The 23,465-nt window shown below is 47.3% G+C and overlaps 1 protein-coding gene across 12 annotated transcripts in view; it reads left to right on the forward strand.

Annotated features, from left to right (window-relative positions):
• The window catches only part of LOC147446495 (kinesin-like protein KLP1), a 181,004-nt gene that overhangs the window by 98,867 nt on the left and 58,672 nt on the right, over positions 1–23,465 (forward strand). For 9 of the 12 annotated variants that reach the window (XR_015189870.1, XR_015189875.1, XR_015189869.1 and 6 more), the window contains 4 exons: positions 2,532–2,678; positions 2,977–3,065; positions 3,148–3,243; positions 11,333–11,426. The exons of 1 other annotated variant lie outside the window; for it this stretch is intronic. Coding sequence is in view for 3 of the 11 variants with exons in the window: in XM_086525707.1 (XP_086381833.1) it covers positions 2,532–2,678; positions 2,977–3,065; positions 3,148–3,243; positions 11,333–11,426 (426 nt within the window). In the remaining 8 variants the exon portion in view is untranslated. The remainder of the gene's footprint in view (positions 1–2,531; positions 2,679–2,976; positions 3,066–3,147; positions 3,244–11,332; positions 11,427–23,465) is intronic. 2 more of the 12 variants (XR_015189877.1, XR_015189873.1) reach the window with 2 other exon arrangements.

Consider the following 23,465-nt stretch of genomic DNA (forward strand, 5'->3'; position numbering starts at 1 on the left):
GTAACATGCATATGTAAGCATTTGTGTTGCATTGTGATGTGCCACTATTGAATATTCCTAACTAGATGAGATTGCCTGGGTATGTAATTTTAGTGCATCAAGACACCCGTGGAAGATCAGTGCGGTCTGGGTGTGATGGCTAATTTTTACTACGCCAGCATATCAAGAGTTCCTAGACGAAAGGAGAAGCCAACTCCTTGATCAAAAGAGCCGAAAGGAGAAGCCAACTCCTTGATCAAAAGAGCCAAAAGGAGAAGCAAACTCCTTGATCAAAAGAGCCAAAAGGAGAAGCAAACTCCTTGATCAAAAGAGCCAAAAGAAGAAGCCAAATCCTTAACAAAGAAAAAATAGCAAACTGATTGTCCCTCGGAATGACCCTTGGAAATTTTGAGCTAACTTGAGTTGTTTTGCAGATATGTTGTAATCGCGGATGATTACTCTCTTTCAAGAAAGGGGGATGTCACAAACTGTTGACGTGTCTAGACATTGAAGAGCAGAGCCAACCTTCAGATCACGACCAAGGGGCCTAAACCCTAAGAAGAACAGGCAACAGAAGAAGAAGTCCTACCAACTTATGGGACCCCGTCCGATGGGGCCCGAGTGACATAAAGACATTCAAAATAAGCAAGACCCACACACACACACACACACACATGGACTGATGACGTGGCAGTTGTACGGACATGCCTAAAATTCCACTGATAGTGCTGACGTGGCAGTTGAACGGATTTTTGCAAAACGCGCTGGCAGATTTTGGGCATTGCTTTTGGACCAGATGCTTTTGAGTTTGAAGGCTTTTCATGTAAAGTGCTTTTGGGACCTAGGGCCTTTAAATATGAGGCCATCAACTCATTCTTTGGCATGCTTTTTGGAGAAGGTGCAGAGTTTGGAGTACCGGCTTGTACTGTGTTGATGCAATATAAAGAAATACCGAAAGGGGCGCCAAGGTTTGGGGCCAATACTCTCTGGGGTGGAATTCCGCCACTCCGTGTCGCGTGTGCCCTCTCTCTTTCCCTTCAGTTTTTATTGAAGTGCTAAAAGTCTGTTCGGTCTGTTCTTTTCTATTGGCACGTGGTGACATTGCCCACCTCGGCTAGAAGGCGGGCCTGAAGAAGATCACGCACCTCTCCTCTGCTAGGTTGGGTGCCGATGATCTTGCAGATGACGGAAGTCGCTTGGAGGCGCTCCACCACTGCGGCTAGGCTAGCTTGCTCTGTCGGCGAGAGAGCAAGTCGGATGGTGGGCTTTGCAGGGTCGGGCGAGGGGGCTTCTGGAGCGTCCCTCTGGGGCGGAGCATGAGCCTCCATCTGTGTCTGCTGCCAACAGGAATGCGGAAGGGATGAAGGCAAGGCCAAGCCTTGCTAAAGAGAGCACACCAAACCACGGGTGCGCAGTAGGGTGACTCCTTCAAGCAAAACCGGGGAGGAGGGGATAGGTTCTCGGCTGCGAGCAACGAGGCAGGCAGCGAGGGGGTGGGGGGGGGGACACAGGGTGTGCAGGGGCTGAGGGCAGCGAACGCAAGGGGGGGGGGAGCGGGCTGAGCAGGAGGCTGGCTGGGCGCAGGCACAGCAGCGTGCAGCTGCAGCACGCAGGCAAGGGCAGGCGGGGGGGCAGCGCGCAGCAGGGTAGGCGTGCAGCGCGAGGGCGGGGGAGGGAGAGCTAGCGATGGCGAGTGGGGGGTGACAGGTGCAGGCGAGGGGGGCGTGCGGGAGCAGCAGCGAGCCGACTAGGAAACCTTTATAATTGAAGAATAGCATTCAATGTTGCACAATCTTTTGAGGTCGCTGAAATCTCTTCAATAGCAAGAGAGTTCACTTAGAAACTTGGATGGTATGGCCTAGCTTCTGTCACCATGGGATGATGAATTTCAGCCTAGATGGGGCTCAGTAGGAAGCACCTCTTCATGGGTTCCCATCCTCATCTTTTCTTTAACATGGTGTCATGCACCTCCTTACTGGGGTTTTATGCAGATATGGTTTCCACGATCCACACCATTTAAAAACAAAGAATCAATTTCAATATTCATACGTCGTATATGTGTTCACCTTAGTTCAAACTTATTACTTTTGGTACTTTCCTATGCCAGAAATTTTGGATTGTTTGTACTGCATCATGGCTTGATAAATGTAGTGCTTAGTTGAAAAAATATAGGTGGGTTGTAGTTTGCTTAAGAAATCATGCAATAGCAGGAATTCTCCTTACGCTTGGCAGGCGGCACCAACCACATGCATGAAATTCTAGGCAGCCCCTCTGCTTCTGGTCCAAACTTTAGAAAACTGCACGTTTTTTTATCGAAATTGGAAGCAGCTTACGTGTCAGACGCTTAACAGCTCACGCACACAAAACATGCTCGCACAGATACAGAGAAAGCAGGCAAGGCTCAAAAAAAGGGAGGCTTTCATGATTCATCTGATATTCTCTCATTCATATTTCCTGATTTTCTACTCGCTACTGGTTGTTCTTGGAGTATTCTTTCTTTCATTAAGACATATTAGTTTATCCAAATGTTCCTAACCAGGACTATTGGTCAGGCTGTTTCCGAACTTCGTAAAGGCCAAGCGCATGTTTCTTTTCGCCAAAGCCGTTTAACTATGCTGCTGAGAGATGCACTAGGTGGTAACAGCAAGACAGTGCTGATTGTTTGTGCCCTTCAAGAGGATGAATTCTTGGATGAAACGGTAACTCAACTGAATTCTGGTCCTGCATAATCACAACACTACAAAATTTGTTGATAACTTTTGGCAAAGCGCCTATGGTAGTCTCCAGATACTTATCTGTCCATGAGTTTGAACATTCTTACTACCTCCTGTTTGTGCTAAGAGTATGAATAAAAGGATTTTCATTGATGCAGCTCTTCTCTTGAGCTGATCACCAAAACTTGCAGCTAGTAGCAAGATTTAGGAAGTCTTTATTTCGGTTATCTTTTTGTATAATTTTTAGTTTTTTACTGACAGGGGATGATTGGCTGATGTCCAGATCAGCGCTTTGAGATTTGCACAACGTGTGAAAGATTTGAAGACAAGTGCAGTGCTTAATAAAGTTGTGGACTCTGTACAAATAGAAAGGTCAGCAGTGTTACCAGGCTCATCGTCACACCCTATTGCTATGTGGACAATGGCTATGTCTGAAAATCAACCTTATTTTCAGGCAGTTGTATGAAAGGAAGATAGAAGAACTCAAGAGAGAACTGGCTTTCTATGATGCTCTCAATGGTCGCAGTGGAATATCAAGAGATGATTTAACGTAAGTGAGAAAATTAGACAGGCATTATACTTAGTTGCATGCATGCCTAATGCTGGTGTGTGTGCATGTGCACACATTGGCGTTAGGGGTTGAGGATGTGGGTGTGAGCGTTTGTGGATAAGGGATGTGCCTCAAAATAGTTTTTTAAGCACCTACACCATTCAAGGGCCTCTCAAACCATCAAGAGGGTTATGCTCTGATCGGGCTCTTGGACAGTCTCGAAACGTGATCTTGCTGATGCCTTGGGAATGCATTTGGTGCTTCTCCTCCGGCTTCTGCTGAAACTTTTGTTATCTACGGTGCATGCAAGTCTCTCGCCTCAAGATGCACAAGCAATGGAGGTTGATTTTATTGAAAATGAATTGCACTTGGCGTTACTTGCTCTCCCTCGTCGCCAAATTATGAATAACTTGTTACTTGGCTAATGTCTTAATTGGAATGGAATATGCCAAATATAGCCAGCAAGATGTACCGTGATGCAAGTAGACATTGATAAGGCTTTGATACGTACAATGGGATTTCATTGCCAACACAATGCGGGCCCTTGGATTCGGTCCTAAGTTAGCCAATGTTGTATACTTCTTGTATGCTCATAGTACGTCTTCTGGCCTTCTTGATAGTGAGATGACTGACCCTTGGTCACTTGGATGCTCTATCAGGCAAGGCTGCCCCCTCAGTGCCTTATTGTATGCCATTGCCACTCACCCCTTGTTGTTGCATTTGGATCGTTTGACTTTGCTTGGTCTTCTTCACGGGTTGCAATTACCCTCTGGAAATGACTTTCTTGGGAAAGCTTATGCCAATGACTCGTTATTCATGCCTCACAATAACCAGGATGATATGCGAGAGCTTAGCAGGCATTGCATTCATTTGGGCTTGCGGCAGGCCTTAGGGTCAGTTTCCAAAAATCCAAACTCCTGCCTCTTAATGCACGTGATTGGCAACATCTTTTGTGACCTAGGGATATTCTTGATCTCATGTGATTGTCAGACACTTGGGGTATCCTATTGGATGGAAGGTAACCAATACTCAGCAAGTGAATTGGGCTATGCAATGCCTGAATGTCAAATTACAATGTTGAAAATTGTCCACATGACCATTTGCCATTACATGCTCGGCTCCGTATTTTCTAGAGCATCATAATGGCCTATGTTAAGTTCAGTTCTATTTGCCGTTGTTGCATTGGCCTCGTCTTTGCCTCACGTCGCTTATGTCTGATATTTTATCTCATTTGTGGCACACTAATTCTCGCAAGAAAGAGCAACGTTTGTTATCAATGGAGAAACTTCGCACTCCGAAGCGTTTTGGGGGGATTGAATGTTTTGGACCTTTGCCGCAAGGCTCTTACAAGGAAGGCCATGTTATTACCTACTCTTACTCAGCAATCTCAGCCATGGACAGTCATAATTGCCTCACTATGTTAGCATGTTACCACTTCCACCTTTGGTCAATGGCAGACGTCCCTCTTAGAGATTGTGTTTGGCAAGATGGTGAGTCATATTCTTGGTTGCTCGGTTACCTCTAGTTTACTCGTTGCTTGGAAAGCCATTACAGCTCATTTTTCATGGCATGGCAAACAAACAACCTAATAGGAATTCTCTACGTTTGGAAAGCATTCACTGGAGTAGAGCATTCTCTCTTACTCTTGTTGACTGGTCGCCATGCCAGGCATACTTTCTTTCTTACCTTGGCATATGCGCGGTGGATGATGTGGTTGACACGTGTTGGTGTATGCTTCGTTTTCCTCATGTAGCTGCATGTTTTGGTTTGGTCTTTGCTGATCAATGGTGGAGAAAGGCTCGTGGTGCAATCTAGAAGATCCATTTGTCTCTGAAGGAACGTTTGTTTCTATGGCGCTACTTGCTAGGAGTTCTCCCTGTTGGAACTCTCATTAGTGCACGTTACATCAGCTCTTTTCGTTGTGTCAAATGTTCAGCCTATGATGAGACTATCAATCACGTGCTTTGCGATTGTCGCTTCACCAAGGGCTTCCTTGATAGCATATCAGTCTGTATGCACCTCCGCTTTCCCTCGGCAGTTTTCCACAAACATTTTCCCAATTTTCCTTCAATGATTTGCGTTCTTCTTCACATTGGTCAGATTTTGGAATTTGTGGTAACACAATTTTCGAATGTTCCATCAGCATGATGTGGATCCCTTTCCTTCGTTCAAGATTTTACTTAGGCAATTCTTACTTTGGGATTGTCGCTTCACCAGGGGCTTCCTTGATAGCATATCAATTTATATGCACCTCCGCTTTCCCTCGGCAGTTTTCCACAAACATTTTCCCAACTTTCCTTCAACGATTTGCGTTCTTCTTCACACTGGTCAGATTTTGGTGTTTGTGGCATCAACGCAATTTTCGAATGTTCCATCAGCATGGTGTGGATCCCTTTCCTTCGTTCAAGATTTTACTTAGGCAATTCTTATTTTGCCCTTGATGCTGGGGACACTCTCATTATGGAACACTTCTATGTTGTTCTTTTTGTATTCGATCTTTCTGATGGGTTTTTCTCACTTTGAGGTTTCCCACTTGTAAATTAATCAAAAAGATTTACAAAAAAGGTATTTGTCTGTGTGTGTGACTCATGAGGCGTTTCAAGATACAATTTCTGGACTTATTCTCCCCTTGCTTACCCACATGCATCTTGATCTTGATGCTGCTTGGTTTCGTTTTGTTATGCTGGTGCAATGTGCTATTCAGGATTGATAAGCAGTATATGCATCGGACTCGGGGGAATGTTATTGCTGCCAAATAGGTTTGTCAACGGTATTGGCTGACTCGCTACTTTTGCCTAACTCTGAAATGTCGGACTTGTATGAATCTCATGTATGTATCTAGCATAATGACAAGTGGAAACTTGATAAATGGCAGACACGTGCTTGTCAACGGGCTTTTGTGGATCAAGGTTGTGCTTCAAAACAATTTTTTAAGCATCTGTATCACATGAGGGTTTCCCAGGACATTAAGTGTGCAATGTTTCCTTCAGGCGCTTGGACATCATCCAAACAGGAACTTGCTGATGCCACGGTCTCACATTATAGGCAGGTGTTAGCTGCTCCTCTTCAACCCTCTACAGCAGTTTGTCAAGCACGACAATTGTTGCTCTCTCATGTACATCCAATCCTTTCTTCATAGGATGCACAATGCCTTGAGGAACCATTCACTAATTTTGAATTGCATTGTGTGTTGGTTGCATTGGGCCGTTGGCGATCCCCTAGCTTGGATGGGCTTAGTGTAGAATTCTTCCTCTCCTTTTGGGAGACTCCTAAAGAGCCTTTTCTTTTCATGCTAAATGCGGCATGGGAGAAACAAGATTTGCCAGTATCTTGGAAAGAGGGTTTGCTGAAATTGTTGCATAAGTAAGCACTTCGTGAGCAATTTTCTCATTGGCGGCCAAGTACTTTGATACCTACCATTTGCAAGATATTGGCTAAGTTGTTAGTGAACCGGATTAAAGATCTCCTTCTTACAAGGCTTCCATCTGGCTCAGTATGGTTTCATTCCATGTCGCCAAATCACTGACAACTTGGCGAATCTTTTGATTTGCATGGAATATGCAAAATACACACAACAGGATGTACTTGTTATGCAAGTTGATATTGACAAGGCTTTTGACACTGTGCGGTGTCTTGGGTTCGGTCCTAAGTTAGCCAATATCGTTTATTTCTTGTATGCTCGGAGTACATCTTTGGGGATTCTTGAAGGTGAACTCAGGGAACCTTGGCCTCTTTGTTGTTCGATTACGTAGGGATGTCCCCTTATTGCATTGTTGTATGCTATTGCCACTCACCCCTTGTTGATGCATCTCGATCATTTGACTTCGGCTAGTCATTTTCATGGCTTGCAGTTACTGTCAGGTCAGAACTTCATGGGGCAGGCTTATGTAGATAACTTTTTGTTTATGCCTTGCAATCCCGAGACTGATGTCCAAGTGATTATGGACGTTCCTGGAGCTGTATGGGCTTGCGGCTGGTCTTAAAGTCAATTTTTGCAAATCGAAGCTTATGTCTCTTAATTCTTATGATTGGCATGATCTGTTGTGGCCAGGAGAGATTGTTCCTCCGAATGTGTTTGCAATTGGATGGAATGTCACTCACACTCAAAAAGTGAGTTAGGTTATGCAATGCTTGAATGTCAAATTGCATTACTGGAAATTATCCACATGGCCATTAAATGTTCGTTTGCGAATCGTTCAAAATATCTTGATGGCTCAGTTCTATTTGCCATTGTTGCATTGGCCTCACCATTGTCTCACTTCTCTTATGTCGTCTATTTTGTCTCATTTGTGGTGAACGCATGCTCACAAACAAGGTCTGCATTTGATATCGATTGGGAAACTTTGCACTCCTAAGCGCTTTGGTGGTGTCAATATCTTGGACTTGCGCAGGCATGTTCTTGCTCGAAAAGCCATGTTGTTGCCTGCTCTTGTGCAACAAACTAAGCCTTGTGCTCTTATGCTTGCCTAGTCGTGTTAGTATATGTTACTCCCTCCTTTGGTCATTGGCAACCATCTCTCTGGGAGGTCGTGTTTGGCAAGATGGAAGTGTTAAGAGTTCATATTTCTATCCAATGGTAGCTTTGGTATCTCCCAGGAGCAGATTAGGGAGTGAGGGTTGTTTTGTGGCTGTGCCCGGCCAGTCTGAGGTAGGTCTCTCATGTCAGGTCGTGTTTAGCCATGTTTAGCTCGGGTTTTGGCTGTGTTCCATGGCCACGTAGGCTCCTTCTACCCTATACCATTCTTTCTCTTGCAGTTCATTGCCCTACCAGATCCCCCTGCCCCTTTCTCCTATTTACTCCCCATTTATGGGATTTATCCTTGGTCGTGGGGCTGGGAGTGTGGGTCGGACAGGTTGGGGCAGCCCCTATATAGGCAGGGGAGAGGGGAGTCTATAGGCATATAGTTCAGCCCCAATCAGGGGGCGCCCCGCCCCTCTCATGGGCACCCCAAGGGGAAGCAAGTAGAGATCCTCTTGCAGGCAGCCCTAGCATTTTTACCTCCAGCTCACCTAGCGTTTTTCATCAGCTTCTTCCAGCGTTTTCCCTAGCAACTCCCAACGTTTTTGGTGGGCAGCCTAGGAGGTGTTTGCAGATGATGGCACGCTTGTGCAGGAGGTGATCCAGTGCTAGGACAGACATGGGCAGCAGATTTATCCCCTCCTTGTGATCATCTCAGGGCAGCCCGTCCCGTGGGCATCTCAGTCAGAGGCGTAGCACTATCTTCTTGTGCCGGCCTAGGAGAGCAAAGATCCAGCTCTCTCTCTCTCTCTCTCTCTCTCTCTCTCTCTCTCTCTCTCTCTCTCTCTCTCTCTCTCTCTCTCCCTTTGCCAGGAGATGGATCAGCGGTGGTGATCCCAGCCCATATTGTGACCGTGTCAGTGATCTCGTGTGCAGGAGTAGTTGGCAGTGTCAGTAGCAGTCGCAGTTCTGTGTGTCCTCGAGTCTATCCATTGGGCTTGTCAGTTCTATGTCGGACAACCCTTGGTCACTTGTATGAGCAGATTGTTATCAGCATGGAGAGCCTTTCACATATCTCTCTCTCTCTCTCTCTCTCTCTCTCTCTCTCTCTCTCTCTCTCTCTCTACATGGACACACATATGTCTCATGGTTTGCGTTGTGCCATTGGTCAGATACGCACATCCTCACATCAGCTCGAGATTGAGACCGGTAGATTCAGAGGGATACCAGCAGACAGCAGGATATGCCGATTATGCCAGAGAGAGCCAGAGACAGAGTTGCACTACATATGTCATTGCACAGTGTTCTATGAGATACGGGGGCGTTTCCACTGCTTATTCAGAGAGGGTTTTGGTCCTCTATCTAGGGTCATGAGTTATGAGGATCAGAGATGTCTTGGACTATATCTACTTGAGTTACACAGGTATAGAGACACTTTACTGGGGAGAGCTAGAGAGAGGCAGTCCCAGAGACACATTACAGATTTCTTTTCACTAGATATGGGACAGCCAGAGGAGCAGCCACCACTGCAGAGCTCGTCCCACACTCATTCGACCACTACTGGCACTCTCATCGACCGAGCATTGGAGCTACAGAGATACAGACGACCGCGACTGAGGAGAGGAGCTACACAGCATCGACGGAGACTACAACAGAAGATTCGAGCCATACTCTCTCGACATCCAGAGTGCAGATGAGGATGGATCCTCACCATTTCTTCCATCTTTGTTTCTCACACTGTTACATCCAGTTTACCGGGTACCTATTGTATCAGCTGCTACACCCACGTAGTTTTAGATTGTAGTAGTAGTAGTAGTATTTTGTTCCACTTCTAGTTCTTTTGTACCCAGACATGGTATTAGATTCACTATTTTGTAACTGATTGGTCTCATAGGTCATTTTGGCCTTTTGAAGACGTTAATATAACATTTCATTTCATTTCATTTCTCTCTTTCTCAGATGTCCTGTCTCTCTCTACCTTAGTAATCTCTCTTCTCCCCAGGTGTGCCTTGTTCATGTGTTTGGCATTGCAAGTGTTCTAGATTCGAGTCGAGGTACCCACCAGATCACAAGCCAGTTCTTGTCTTCATTTCATCTTCCGCTGCCACCTTTGACAGTGAAGGACACATTTCTAGATGTCCCTTTACTTCCATTTTGATTTCTGCATGGAAAGATGTTACAATTCATTTATCATGGCATGGTAGACAACAGCGGGAAGGGAGTCAAGCATTCTCTCTTACTTTGGTTGATTCCTCGCCAGGCATACTCTCTCTCTTGTCCTGTCCTTAGCTTAGTTGGTGACGTGATTGATGAGGCGGGCTACACTTTTCAGTTTCCCCTTGCCGCTTGCCGTTTTGGATTGGGTATGCATTACCATTAGCTTCGGAGAGAGCTTCAGCACATGCTGGTTCATTTTTTACCCATTCCGCCTTTGGTTGATGGTACCTACATGTTTGATTGGAATTTTCGTGACCCGCCTTTTGAGGCCATTTCTGCCAGTCAAGTTTATGCTCTTCTTCTACCACGGCCTTGGCTTGGTTACCACTGTAAAGCCATATAGCCAATGCACAAGTGTGATACCTGGTGGAGGAAACCACTCTCGCGTCTCTACCCTTTGGAAGAGCCACTTGCCTTTGAAGGAGCAATTGTTTCTCTGGCAATGCTTGCTTGGAGTTCTCCAAGTGGGCACTTTTCTCAGTGCACGTCATAGACCCTCTGGAAGAGCCACTTGCCTTTGAAGGAGCAATTGTTTCTCTGGCAATACTTGCTTGGAGTTCTCCAGGTGGGCACTTTTCTCAGTGCACGTCATATCTGCTCTTCTTGCTATGTCCGTTGTTCGACTTCAGAAGAGACTGTTAGTCAGCTGCTTTGGGATTGCTACATTACTAGAGTTTTTCTTTGCCGCATATTAGCTTGTATGCGGCTCCGTTTCCCCTCTATGGTCTGCCACAAACTGTTTTGGGCTTTTGGCATTCTCGCACGTTCCTTACAGCGATTTGCGGTCTTCTTTGTGGGGGTCAGATTTTGGGCTTATTGGCCCTTGTGGCATCTAAGTAATGGCTGTATGTTCCATCGCTCTGATGCGGATCCTTTTCAATTTTACAATCTTTCCCTTAGGAAATCTTTACGTTTTGCCTTGGAAGTTGGTGATATCACCCTAGAGATACATCAGCTTTCCTATGAATGCGTTTAGCCCTCTTTCACAGCCGAACACTCCTATGTCCTTTTTTTGTATATGATCCTTTCTGTGGGTTTTCCTCGCCTTGAGGTTTCCCTCTCGTAAATTAATCCCAAAGACTACAAAAAAAAAGAGTGTGTGTGTGAGCTGGGTGCATGTGCTTGCTTAGCTGGAGACAATTTCATGCTGTAAACTTCTTGATCGTTAAGCACAATTTTGTGTATGATAATGAATAACTGGAGGACAGTCAGTGTTACCCGTAGTAGTCTTTTTCCATCGTTTCTACTATAGAGGTTGTCTATAAAGAAGCAATATTTAACAACTGAGAAAACATAGTGTGTGCTCTCTTGCATGCATGTTAACTAATTACGTTATGCAAGTGTGTCAAATGCAGCATTTGTGCATGTGCGTGTGCATGTGTGAAGTTTACCGATTGAACTGGTCAACCGCAGAGAGCAAAGAAAGGTAGAACTTAAGAGCAAGGTCGAAGCGTTTCTTTTGCAGAAGGAGGATGTCGATGCTATTCCAATTGAAAGCTTGACGCAGGTTGCTTAAACATCTCTTTGATAATTACATGGAAAGAGCTAGGTGCTTCTCTCTCTCTCTCACACACACACATATTTATACATATGGCAGTCTGTCTCTGACTAAACCAATACCTACCTAGGTCTTCATGCAAAAACCCTATTCAAGACCTAGCCTATTTAAACACACACACACACACATATTTATACATATGGCAGTCTATCTCTGACTAAACCAATATCTACCTCTTCATGCAAAAACCCTATTCAAGACCTAGCCTGTTCATAAGACTAGGATTACATGTGTTTTTTTGTAACTAAAAACTTGGAAGTTCCTTGCCTTTTGCAAACTACCTTTCAAACTTGATTTTGTACCTAGTCAAAGAGTGGACCTGTCATTTGAATCACTCTCATAAGTTGGTGGAAACTATGGCTCAACTAAGAACAGTAAGTAATCTCTTATGGGATTCATTGATCCTAATGGGTTCCTTAGTGGAAACCCACCCTCCCTTGGCTTGGTGATCAATGGATTGGGGTTTTGTGGATTGCCTTCTGAAGGTCATTTTAATCTCGCCTTAACAAACTACCCGTAAACTTTCTTAGAGAAACCTTGCTTGTAGCTGGCCTGCCACTTGAACCCTCTCTTTGTGTATATGGGAACCATGGCATAACTTGCAAATCCTTGGCATTGTGTGGGAACTTCATCTTAGGTGACTACTTGACCCGAGGGGGGCCCAACCTTGTAGGAGCCCACCCCCTCTGACCTTGGTAGTTGACTCTTATATTAATAGATTGGGGATGTGGGATGGGTATTAACTACCCCCCCTCCCTGCGGGTGCTCCCCCCTCTGAGCTTCACAATGGTCACCCCCTTTGGGGCCTTCCTCTCTTTTCCCTCTGCATGCAAGTAACATCAGAATAATGCCTGAAAATCTGAGGCAACTGGATCTTGGTACCTCTCCTTTCTCATCCATAGCTTTTGCTTCATGTGGTATTGTATAGACACTTCCCCAAATTTGACTCCTTGGGTTATTTCTTGTATTCTCATGCTACTTACCATGGCCCATATGGGGCATGTGGATACCATGGGCCCATGTGAGCTCTAGAGATTACTTCTCAAGCCTACTGGCTGACGTTGGAGGATGGAGAACTATTGCAGACTGCAGTTGCTAGGACATCCTGGGACCTAGCATGGAGAGGAGGAGGTTGCCTACACCTATTTCCTTCCACCTCCATTTAAAGACGAGGGTTCCTTAACCCTACTTAGCCTGGTATCACTTGCTTCACTAAAACTCATGCCCACCATGGTAAGTACTCGTACTGGGTGTCTCGCATGTCGAGCTAAAGTGATCCGTATCCTCTGTCATAGTCTCCATCGATGCTGTGAGGTACCCCCAAATCACGGGCGTTTGAATCTCCCTACTTTGATGTGGGTGATCTCTGGGCTCTGCTGAGTGGGGTGCCCCTCTGTCTACCCAGTTGGTAGTCCAAGAAAATTCTATAATTTGTCTCAAAGACTCTCTCTCTGCTGGTCTCTGCAATAGGCTCTATCTGTGTCTGCATAGCTCGAGTTAAAGTAACCCAAGACATCTCTGATCATGATATTGCATGACCCTGTATAACAGTTCAAAACCCTCTCTGAAGAGAATGAAATCGTCCCCGTATCTCGTAGTACACCCGACAGTGACACATGTAATGCAGCTCTGTCTCAGGCTCCAAATGGCATAGCTTGCATATCCTAGCCTCTGCAGGTATCCCCCCTAAATCTGCCAGTCTCGACCTCGAGCTGATGTGAAGAGGTGCGTAACTGACCAATAGCGCACTGTATCCCCCAAGATAAATGTGTATCCATGTAACTAGGTCTAGTCACAAACCCGTCCTCTGTCGGATGGAGAAGATGCTCTCTATAGAAAGCCATCTTCATACCCAACTCTCGTCGTGCTGGTTGAATCCAAGTCCTCCTAGTTGTCAAGCTGAGATAGTGTCTTTACGAATGAGCCTGGTGATCTCTGTGTGCATAATAGACAGAGGTTGCATCCAAAGAGTACTGGAAAGGAGGCAATCTATCCATACTGAAACCGTGTAACTGAAATCACGATGTCATCTGTCCATACCTATTACGAGCAAGTAGTCTCCCCCTATAGTGCTAAGTGTCGGGAACACTCAAGAGCTAAGCGAGCATATATGTGTCTGGGGAGGTTCTATAAATTGTGCATAAAGGAGAGCAAGTAGTATCCCCCTATAGTGCTAGCTCTCCGGAAGACTCACGAGCTAAGCGAGCATATTTGTGTCTGGGGAGGTTCTATAAACTGTGCATAAAGGAGACTGATTTGGTGAGTGCCTCGACCACTATAACAGGAAGGCACCACTTGCCAATGGAAAAGAACAAAGGAGACAGGCTTTTAGCACTTCAAAATAATTGAACTGAAAGAGATGCACGACACATGAGACACGGAGTGGCGGAGTTCCACCCCTAGAGAGCACTGGGCCCAAACCGTGGCACCCTTTTCGGTAATTCTTTATATTGCTTCAACTCAGTATAATGCCGGAACCCGTTGCTCTGCACTTCCACACGGAAACGTGCCAAAGAATGGGCCCTAGGCACATAAATGTTTTTTGGAAAAGAGATCCTTCCATTAGTTTTAATAAAGCTGCCCATAGGGCTACAACCACCTCTGCTAGAGAGGGCTACAACAAGAGCAAGGGGAGACTCTCCCAATGAAAAAGCAGAATATGTACAATGGGCGAAATCAAGAAATGGGAGGAGGAAAAAGCCACACAGGTGGATGGGAGTGCCATCTAAGTGTCCCCTGGACCATGGTGAAGAAAGACCCTGGGCGCCAGAGTCGCAGGAAGGCCTCTCTGCGCTCCCGCATGCAGTCAGAGCTGCCCTAGAGTCTCTCGGACTAGCCCCTGAGAGTGTGAATCAGCTCCAGTCAAAAATCCAGAACAGTCTTGGCCAGGGGGACAAGACGAGCCAACCAAGTGGCCTCTCTGAGTGCTAACCATGGAGTTCCAAACAAGGGGCTGTCTCAAACGCTCCTCCATGCACGTGGGCAGGCCATGCCGCAACTGCTCCCAAGAGCGAAGTAGACTCACAGCAAATCGGTCCTCCAGTCTCTTGCTCATACCAACTCTGCGCATCTCTGTAAACATCCACCTAATGGATGGACTCCAAGGGCCTTCCGTATAAGGCACTCGAGCTCTTAGCTGTTGAAGTAACAACTCCTTCGACGGCTCCTCCCCTGCAAGCAGTCCTCTGACAACAAACTTCCCAAGAAGGTCTCTACTCTACTGTGCTGGGTCTATAATCCCCAACCCCCCTGAGAACATGGTAGAGTGATGAGCTGCCAGGCTACTTTGGCCCTGGCTGACTGAGTGTCACTCCCTGACCAAAGAAAATTCCTGATCGGCCTCTCCAACTAGCTGATACAAGATCTCGAGAAGATCCAGCAAGATGTAATGTACCACATAGTAGCCAACAACACCTGGTTGGCCACTACAACTCTGCCTGCCAAAGAGAGCCATGTCGAGCTCCAGTGTAGCAACTTCCTCCTAATGGACAAGAGGAGTGGAGCAGTCTGTTGCTCAGGAGACAAGTCCAGGCCAACCTGACAGCCCAAGTAGCGAATTGCAGTCCGTGGGGGAATCCATCTGAAACCCTCACCTGGCAACTTGACGCCCAGCAAAACACCTCGAGAGTTTGGCCTCCTGGCCCTCCAAGTACAAGGTTGAGTCATCAGCAAATTTAGCATCAAGAAGCTTATCTGCCCTAATAGGGAGCTCAAGGCCACGTAGGCCAACCTGCTGAGAAGTCAAGAATCTGCTCATCGCCTCAGCATAGAATAGGAAGAGAAAGGGGGCAAGAGGGCAACCCTACCTGACCGAACGCATGAGCAGGAAACGCTCCCCTCGGCCCCTTGCCAAGAGCACCTGATTGTGCGTTGTGTGCACGTCCGTAGAGAGCTGAGACACCTCTAATTCAAGCATCTGTGAAACCCATCCTATGTAGAGTGCCCTCCAGGAAGTCCCAGTCAACTCTGTCGTAAGCCTTCTCAAAGTCGAGCTTGAGTATCACCAAATCCTCTCCTCGGAGATGCGCAAGGCTCTCAAAAAGTAAAGATGTTGTCAAGGATGCTGCGCTCCTTGACAAAACCTGTCTGAGTCCCATGTATATTGCTCTCTAGTAGTGGTTGAATCCTCAAACTCAGAGCCTTTGCTAGAATTTTGTAGGATGAGTTGAGGATGGTAATGGATCGCCACTGTCGAATCTCATCCAAGGAGCCTCCCTCCTTGGGAATCATGTAGATCAACCCCTCAAACATGTTGTCAGGCATCTCGCGAGTGAGCAAAACGTACTGAAATGTGCTACACAGATCTGAACCAAGCAAGTCCCAATACTCCAAGAAAAAGCTCTGGATCAAACCATCCTCCCCTGGACAACTACCACGGGGAGTGCTCTGAGGGCCTCATGAAGCTCCTTAGGTGGAGAGAGCTCAAGCCTCTGTCACATATCCTCGGTAACAAGGCAAGGCATCTGTGCCCAAACCTGATCTGTGGATGCATCCTGGCGCTCTGACTAAGGCTCAGCTGACAGCAGATCACGATAGAAGTTAGTAGCAATTGCACGCATATCCTCAGGCTCTGAGGCCACTGATCCGTCAGGTCTCCTCAACTGACTAACACTGTTGTGCGCATGATGTGGCCCCACTATCTCAAAAAACTCCCCAGTAACTCGGTCTCAAACTTGGGTCCACTGAGATGCCTGTCGATGGAAGGAAAACACATGGCACTGCTCCTCAATGCTACTCAACTCCTGACTAGCCTGCTGCATCTGCTCCTCCAACCAAGGGCTGTCTGGATGTAGCTCTTGCATCCTCTGTAAGGAAGCAACTCCTCGTCAAAGGTGCTTCTCATCCTCCCTCGCTACAGCCAAACGGGCTGCGGATTCCTGAAGGAAGAAGCAACTAAGCTCTGCCAGTCCAGAGGCCACTCTACCAGCAGGGGTGTCCTGCGTGTCTAGGCTCTCTAACCAAAGTGCCTCCACTTGCTCTCTAAGCTCTGGATCCAACAAGATCCGCTCGGGGATGCGTAATGTCACACCCCCCCTCCTCTGTCTGTCTGTCACTATGAGAATCATTGGCACATGGTCGGAAAAAGTAGTCCCTGTAAGGATGCAAGCAGATCCCCCTATTTCACAAATGTGGTCACTGGCATAGAAGCGATCTATCCGAGAGAGATTTACTCCTCCTACTCTGCGATCAGAGAAAGAGAAAGACAAGCTGTCTGGGGGTCTCACAAAGCCTGAGTGCTCAGAAACCCTCATAGTCATACATAACCGCTCCCAAGCTGCCAACTCAGCCCTGTGCACCGTAGCATAGTCACCTTCAATCCTGTCAGAGGGGTCCTCCAACATGTTGAAGTCCCCCCGAGCACACCACTGCTCCGCATGCGGAAGAGACTCAACAACATAAGACCAATACTCTGCTTGTGCACTTGCCACATTGGGCACATATATGTTCAAAAACCCATGAGGCAACCCTGAACCTTCATAGTAATCCACTGAGCTATGCCTGGCACAATAATACCTCTGCCAACAATGGCCTGCTGCAAAGAATCCGCAATATACATATATACCCCTCCCTGGATACCTCCCGGTCCAAATGCAACTGACCAAAACATCTCATAGTGACCACCAAATCTGGCCACATTGTCTAATGCGGCTCTCACACAGATGGTGCTCGTGTAGCATAAAATACCAATCTCACCATCCACAAGGCAACGCTGAAGCTCATGACGCAACCGACCCTTCTAGCGCTGAACCTGGGGCCCTCCTAATCCTTGCACATTCCATGAGATGATCTCATGGAGTCATGGAGTCAGTGAGAGAAAGCAGAGGCTGCCACAGCCGCCAACCTCACTGGATGGGGAGTAATCCGCATCCGAGCGACCTCTAGACAAGCGCGTCTGAAGTGACTGTCCCACCCAGGCCTAGGCCGAGCGTGCAGCACGTAAGGCTACATCCTCTATCCAAGAATCCTCATATACATATACATAGCAAGGAGAGCTCTGAGTGTCAGCAAACAAATGCACCACGATGTGCCTGCAACCTACTGCATCTGGCAGCGTCACACTGAACTTGGCTAAAGGCCAAAGTGTCTCTACCAGATCTGTCACCCCTAGGTCCTCTGTGTGGTGTGAGAACTCAGTGGCGTGGATCTAGAGCCAGTCAAGAACTGTGCAGGGTCCACTCTGTAGGATCCCTGCCGCACAACCGAAAGGAGAAACCTACCGCTATATCTAGAGCCTCGAGCTGCGAGAAAGAGGACGTGGACTCGAAAGCAACCCTCCTCTAGGTCGGGAGAACAATCACCTAGGAATCGTGTGAAGCTGTACTCGAAGAAGTCCCATCGTCTACGAATGTCAAAACTAGTCAAACTCCGAGGGACTTCTGCAAAAGGAGAAGTTTGAACCAAAAGTGGCGGCCTCAGATGGGGCTGTCCCTCCCAAGCCACTCGGCTTGAAGTGAAAGCACTACCAAGAGAACGCCTCGTCGTAGACGTGTATCCAGCCCCCTGTGTTTGAGGAGGAGTGTGGGAGGGGTGGGAGATGAGGCTGAGGGCATCACCGGGGAGAGAGGAGCAGGGGGAGGGGGTGGAGGCGGCGGAGTGGCGGCATCTGAAGGAGGAGGAGGGGAAGGCGGCGGAGTTGAGGTGGGTGAAGCCTCCTTAGGGGATCTTGCTAAAGGGGGTCAAAGCGGTTCCTTGTCGGAACCCAGTGCTGTTGAGTTGCAATAGGTCGGCCACCAGGGGGGGCAGTGTGAGGAGCCCGTCCCTGTTGACGACGGCCAGGCGCTACTACCAACCGTCAGTTGTCTGATTGCTGGCCTCTGTCGAAGTATTAATTTGCGTATCCTAAGTATCTGACTGTTGGGCATACTTAGCCTTGGGAGGTTGCTCATGCGCTATGGGTCGGGATCTCCAGCGAGGACAGGCCTTAGCTAGATGGCCTATCTGTCTGCAATGTCTCGAACAGGAACCCGCACAGTAGGCAAACCTGCAGCCGTGGCCACAACTGAAGCTGCAGTGCGCGGTGACTCCAGAGCAGTCCCAATCATGGAACCAATCCTGGGAGGTAATGGGAGATACTCTCTCCTCAGGTTTGGGAGGCAGATCGAGATAGGCAAGCCGGCGGCCTCCTCAAGAACATCTGTAGAAGGGTCAAAACCATGATGCCATCGTCTGAAGTAAGCCCGAGCTGCTCAGATGCCGAGCGGGCTCATCGATATCACCTTGGCTGTCATCTTTGGGGACTCGAAATCTACCTGGTAGTACCCTCTCCTGAGAATCTGGACATCGATGATCTTGCCCACATCGGAGAGGAGACGTGGGGACTCGAACTCTACCTGGTAGTACCCTCTCCCGAGAATCTGGACATCGATGATCTTGCCCACATCGGAGAGGAGACGGGCCTGAAGCAAATCTCGAACCTCACCTCGATTGGGTCGAGTACCAATGATCTTGCAAATGACCGAGGTGGCTTGCAAGCGTTCCACCTTGGTAATCAAGCTCGCTTGCTCTTCTGGCGAGAGAGCAAGTCGAAGGGTCGGCTCCGCGGTGTTGGGCGAGGGAGCTTCTGTAGAGTCCCTCCGAGGTGGAGCAGGGGCCACCATTCTGTGTCTCTGCTGCTGATAGAAGAGAGGTCGAAGGCGAACGGTAGAGGCGAAGGCGCGAGTGCTGGTGCGCTGAAAACAGTTCACAAGCAGGGGGAAAACAAGATGGAGGCGAGCAGGGGGGTGGGGGGGCGGGTTGGATGGAGGTGGGGCAGCAGGAGGGCAGGGCAGCGCGGGGGGGGGGGGGGCTGCAGGTGCGTGCACAAGGGGGAGCGTGGGCAGCAGTGAGCCAATCTTTCTCTTTCTTTGTTTCTTAAACCACCGAAAATCCTCGCCCTAGGCACATAATTAAAGGCCTTGGGCCATGAAAAGCATCAACTTAAAATCATCTGATTCAAAAAGCATTTGTTCTCCAAAATCTGCCAATGCATAAAACGCGGAAATCCGTACTACTACCACTTGGCAAGCTACAACGCAAAACACGGAACCTCTCTGTACAGCTTCCACGTCACCTTGTCAACACAACTCACGGAAGGGCCGTACAATTCTGCCACGTCATCTGGTCTTATGCAAATTCTTGGTGTGTGTGTGTGGGTCGGTCGTGCTTTATTCTTATTGTCTTTGGGTCACTTGAGCCCCGTCGGATGGGGGTCCCATAAGTTGGTAAACTTCATTATGTTTCAATGCCCCAATCGATGAGGATCTGTAAGTTGGTGAGAACTTGTGCTTCTTTTATTACTTTCTAGGGTTTAGGCCCCTCGGCTGGAATCTATAGGTTGGCTCTGGTCTTTAGTGGCTTGACAAGTCAACAATTTGTGACAATGATCCACTGCTATGACAATGGGCCTGGGCCCAACTGTGAAATCATGTATGTATGGGATAGCTATGACATAATCCATTGTGCTAGCTCTATGTCTATTTGGAAAGCAAGTAAACCGAGTTGTTGCAGGAAACTCTTGTAGGCCATTGAGTATGGCCAATCCATGTGAGGCCCTCATCTCCATCATATATCTCCCATACTCAATGCACTACTCATCCTGTGAGCGTCTATCACGCCCCATGTCTCTTGTATCTAGCTCTCTCGGTATCTCATTTGAGGTATCATAAAAAATCATTTGATGATATCTCGTGTGGGCATTAAAGTCCCCTAAGAGAATGATGTCACCATCCCTGTAAAACTCCCATATGTCCCCTTCCTTGTAAGAAAGGGGACTGTCCTCTAAGCGCGGCATACGCTGATGTACTGGGGGCAAAATAGCATATAGCAATGTACAAGAATGTGCTAGTCTCAGCCCGCAATCTCACCCACATGTATCTGGGGTGATCATCTCTCCAAACAATGTGCCGAAGCGGCTGTAGCTCCTCTCTGAATAGGACTTCTACTCCTCTTGATCCTCTGCCCTTGTGCTCTGATCTCGTCTCTGCTCGACAATCTATATCCAATAACATGTAGCATAAGTTGTCCCGGTGCCTAGTGTCTCTGACTAAAAGACTATGTCTCTCCCCGTAAAGCTGTCCTCAAATGCCCCTACATCAAGGCGAAGTGACCCATTACAATTCGAGGGCCCCATAGGTCTCGCACAGTCGTGCAGAGCATCGCTCCAATATCACCACTTTCCATTTGGGTAAAAAGCAACCTTACCTTTTTCTCTTGCCACTCTAATATCTGGCATTATCTCCTGCATATGAGCTATATGCAAGATTGTGAGGTCATTTCCAAGAAAGATACCCGTCTTCTTAAGAGTGGGTCTCTTCTTCAAAAAGTCCTTCGTGGCTTCCATGGTGGGGAAACGAAGGATAAGTGCCTTTCCCTTTGAGGTTTTCCCCCTTGCTTCCACTTTTCCTATTACCCACTCTCCAAGCCCTCGTATGCGTCAGCTCTTTAACCCCCATCATAGTCATGAGTTCTTTTACCTCTTCATCAACACGCATACGTGTTTAATCCATACCTATCTACAATCTCTACAATTCTGAAAAATTTTGTATTGTTTCTGGACTTTTGTTTCTGCAATTCCTGTTTCTATTTCCTGCAAAATTCTTGAATTTTTAAATTTCTGAACTTCCCTGAATTTCTGAATTTTGAATTTCCCTGAATTTGTACAAGCTTCATAAAGAAGGCCGCTCGGCAGCAACTATCATTCCCATGCTTTTCTCATTGCTACGGTGCTACCCCCTCTCTGCTCAAGCCCAGCGGGGGCAAACTCTGATATCACAAGAGAGACTACAAGGCTCACAACTCCACATTACACTCTGCTAGAATGCCCCCCCCTCAATATAGTGTAGCGAAGTAATAATAATGCTGACCCATATCTCAATAACCCATGCCAAATAAATGGAAAATATGAAGGGTCAAAGATATTAAAATAGGGCGCCCAACAAAAAGGCCACAAGTGGCACACATAACAAAATCTAGGAAAATTCCCCCATAATGCCTAGATCCTAGAAAAGCCTCACAAGGCCGGACACAACGACAAAGGAGCCCTCACTCACAAGATCTAGACGGGAAAACCCAAAATATGACCTCTAAAACTCTTAACACCCCCTCTCAGATCCCGGGTACACAAGAAGACCAAAAATTTGGGTCCTTCAAGAGTGACGAAGAAATGTGCGAGTCTAGTCCACCATTGCATCAAGCACACCCATAGAGTACCACAGGGCCTAGGATGACAATCTTGTCCTCAAATGGCAACCGGTGCTAGCAACCACCATCAGAGTTCGTCAGGTCCATGGAATTTGTATCAAACGTACAGGTTGGAGCTCTTCCGTTTGTACACCATGCCGTGTGGGCATGTCATCAATAGCTATAGGCTAAAGAGCACGGAAGGTTATCAACTTGCATAGCCAACCCATGTAAGTAACTTGCATCCACAAGATGTGTTACCTATTGTAATTCTAGTTGTGTGGAAATAGCATAGAGCAAAGCACTAAGAGGGCATCCTTGGCGAAGTGTCTCAAGGGCGAATCTTCAATTAGTTCACCTTCCAAAATGTAGGTTGTGTTGCCATCCCAATGTGCTAATGTAGCCCGGTAATTGAGACAGTAACAGAACACCCGTTTTGATGGAAAGATAGTGGGGAGGAGAGAGATGGGACATAGAACCTACAGATGGCGGAATAGTTGCATACCCTTTACTTAGAGGAGTAATAGCACTTGATTCTGGAGCCATTTACCAGTGGCAAAGGAACGCCTTCCAAAGTGACTAACTGGACAGCCCCCTGTGGCAAAATCTCCTGTACTATGAAGGGCCCTTGCCAGGCTGGAACCAGCTTCTTTGCTTTTTCAAATATTTTGCTTGATAGAGTAGCACCAATGTGCCTTGCGTTATTTTTGGCTTTCTGAGGTGGCGATCATGCCACGCTTTGCGACGAAGTTGTTCCGCTTGCAGAGCATGAGAAGCTAAAAGGCGGCTTTCATCCAATAAGGTGAGACGGGAGATAGAAGCAGATTCCATGCCCCAAATTGCACGCAGACTGCCCACCCTAGGGGATCCGGAGTTGAACTCAAATGGAGCTATGGCTTCCAAACCGAAAGCGAGTTGAAAAGGTGTTTGGTTCGTTGTTGCTTTGAAAGATGTGCGGTATGCCCAAAGAGTGCCGTGCACAGCCTGAGCCCAAGATGCTGGATGGAGATGACATGCTTTCCTTAGGAGTGCGATTAGAATTTTGTTGGTGCTCTCGGCCTGCCCATTGGCTCTAGGGTAATAAGAGCACGACTTGCGATGGAAAATCTTATAATTGGCCAGCAAATTTGAAATCATGTCATTGACAAAATGACTGCCCCTATCACTGGTGATCTCTAAGGGACATCCAAATCTGCATAAAATATTTTCATATAAAAATTTGGCTACTGTATTGCCAGTGCAATCTACTGTCACCAACACCTCTGCCCACTTTGTTGCATAGTCTGTAGCCACTAGCAGATATTTGCGATTACCTGGTTGAGCCGGGGGATATATTGGACCCACGAAGTCCAAGCCCCATCTCTCAAAAGGTAGCCATGCCATCGAAACGTGCAGAGGACGGTTAGATTGCTTACTTGGCTTCGGCCCACAGCGCTGGCACACATCACAAACCTTAGAATATGCTATTGCATCCTTAAAAACGTAGGGCCACCATAGACCACTCTCTAGAATCTTCTGGGCAGTTATGTGACCAGGGTAATGGCCACCAGTGGGACCATTGTGGGCATCCTCCAGAATATGCTCCACCTCATGAGGCAAGACACAACGCTTCAGAACACCATCTGGTCCCTATTTGTAGAGCTGGCCCCCAATCAGACTAAGGCTACGGTTTGGTGTAGCTCATGCCACTCTCCCAAACCGTAGCCTTAGTCTCTTGCTGACACTTGAGCTCTTCTAGCTCGCGCTTAATCTGTTCCAATGCCTCATGATTTGGAGGCTTCTCTTGTCTAAGAGAGAAGGACCTCTCCTCTTGAAGAGCTCGCTGTAACT

The sequence above is a fragment of the Adiantum capillus-veneris genome, chromosome 12 (genome assembly GCF_014529385.1).
Source record: "Adiantum capillus-veneris isolate H3 chromosome 12, ASM1452938v2, whole genome shotgun sequence".
In the NCBI taxonomy this organism is placed as follows: Eukaryota; Viridiplantae; Streptophyta; class Polypodiopsida; order Polypodiales; family Pteridaceae; genus Adiantum; species Adiantum capillus-veneris.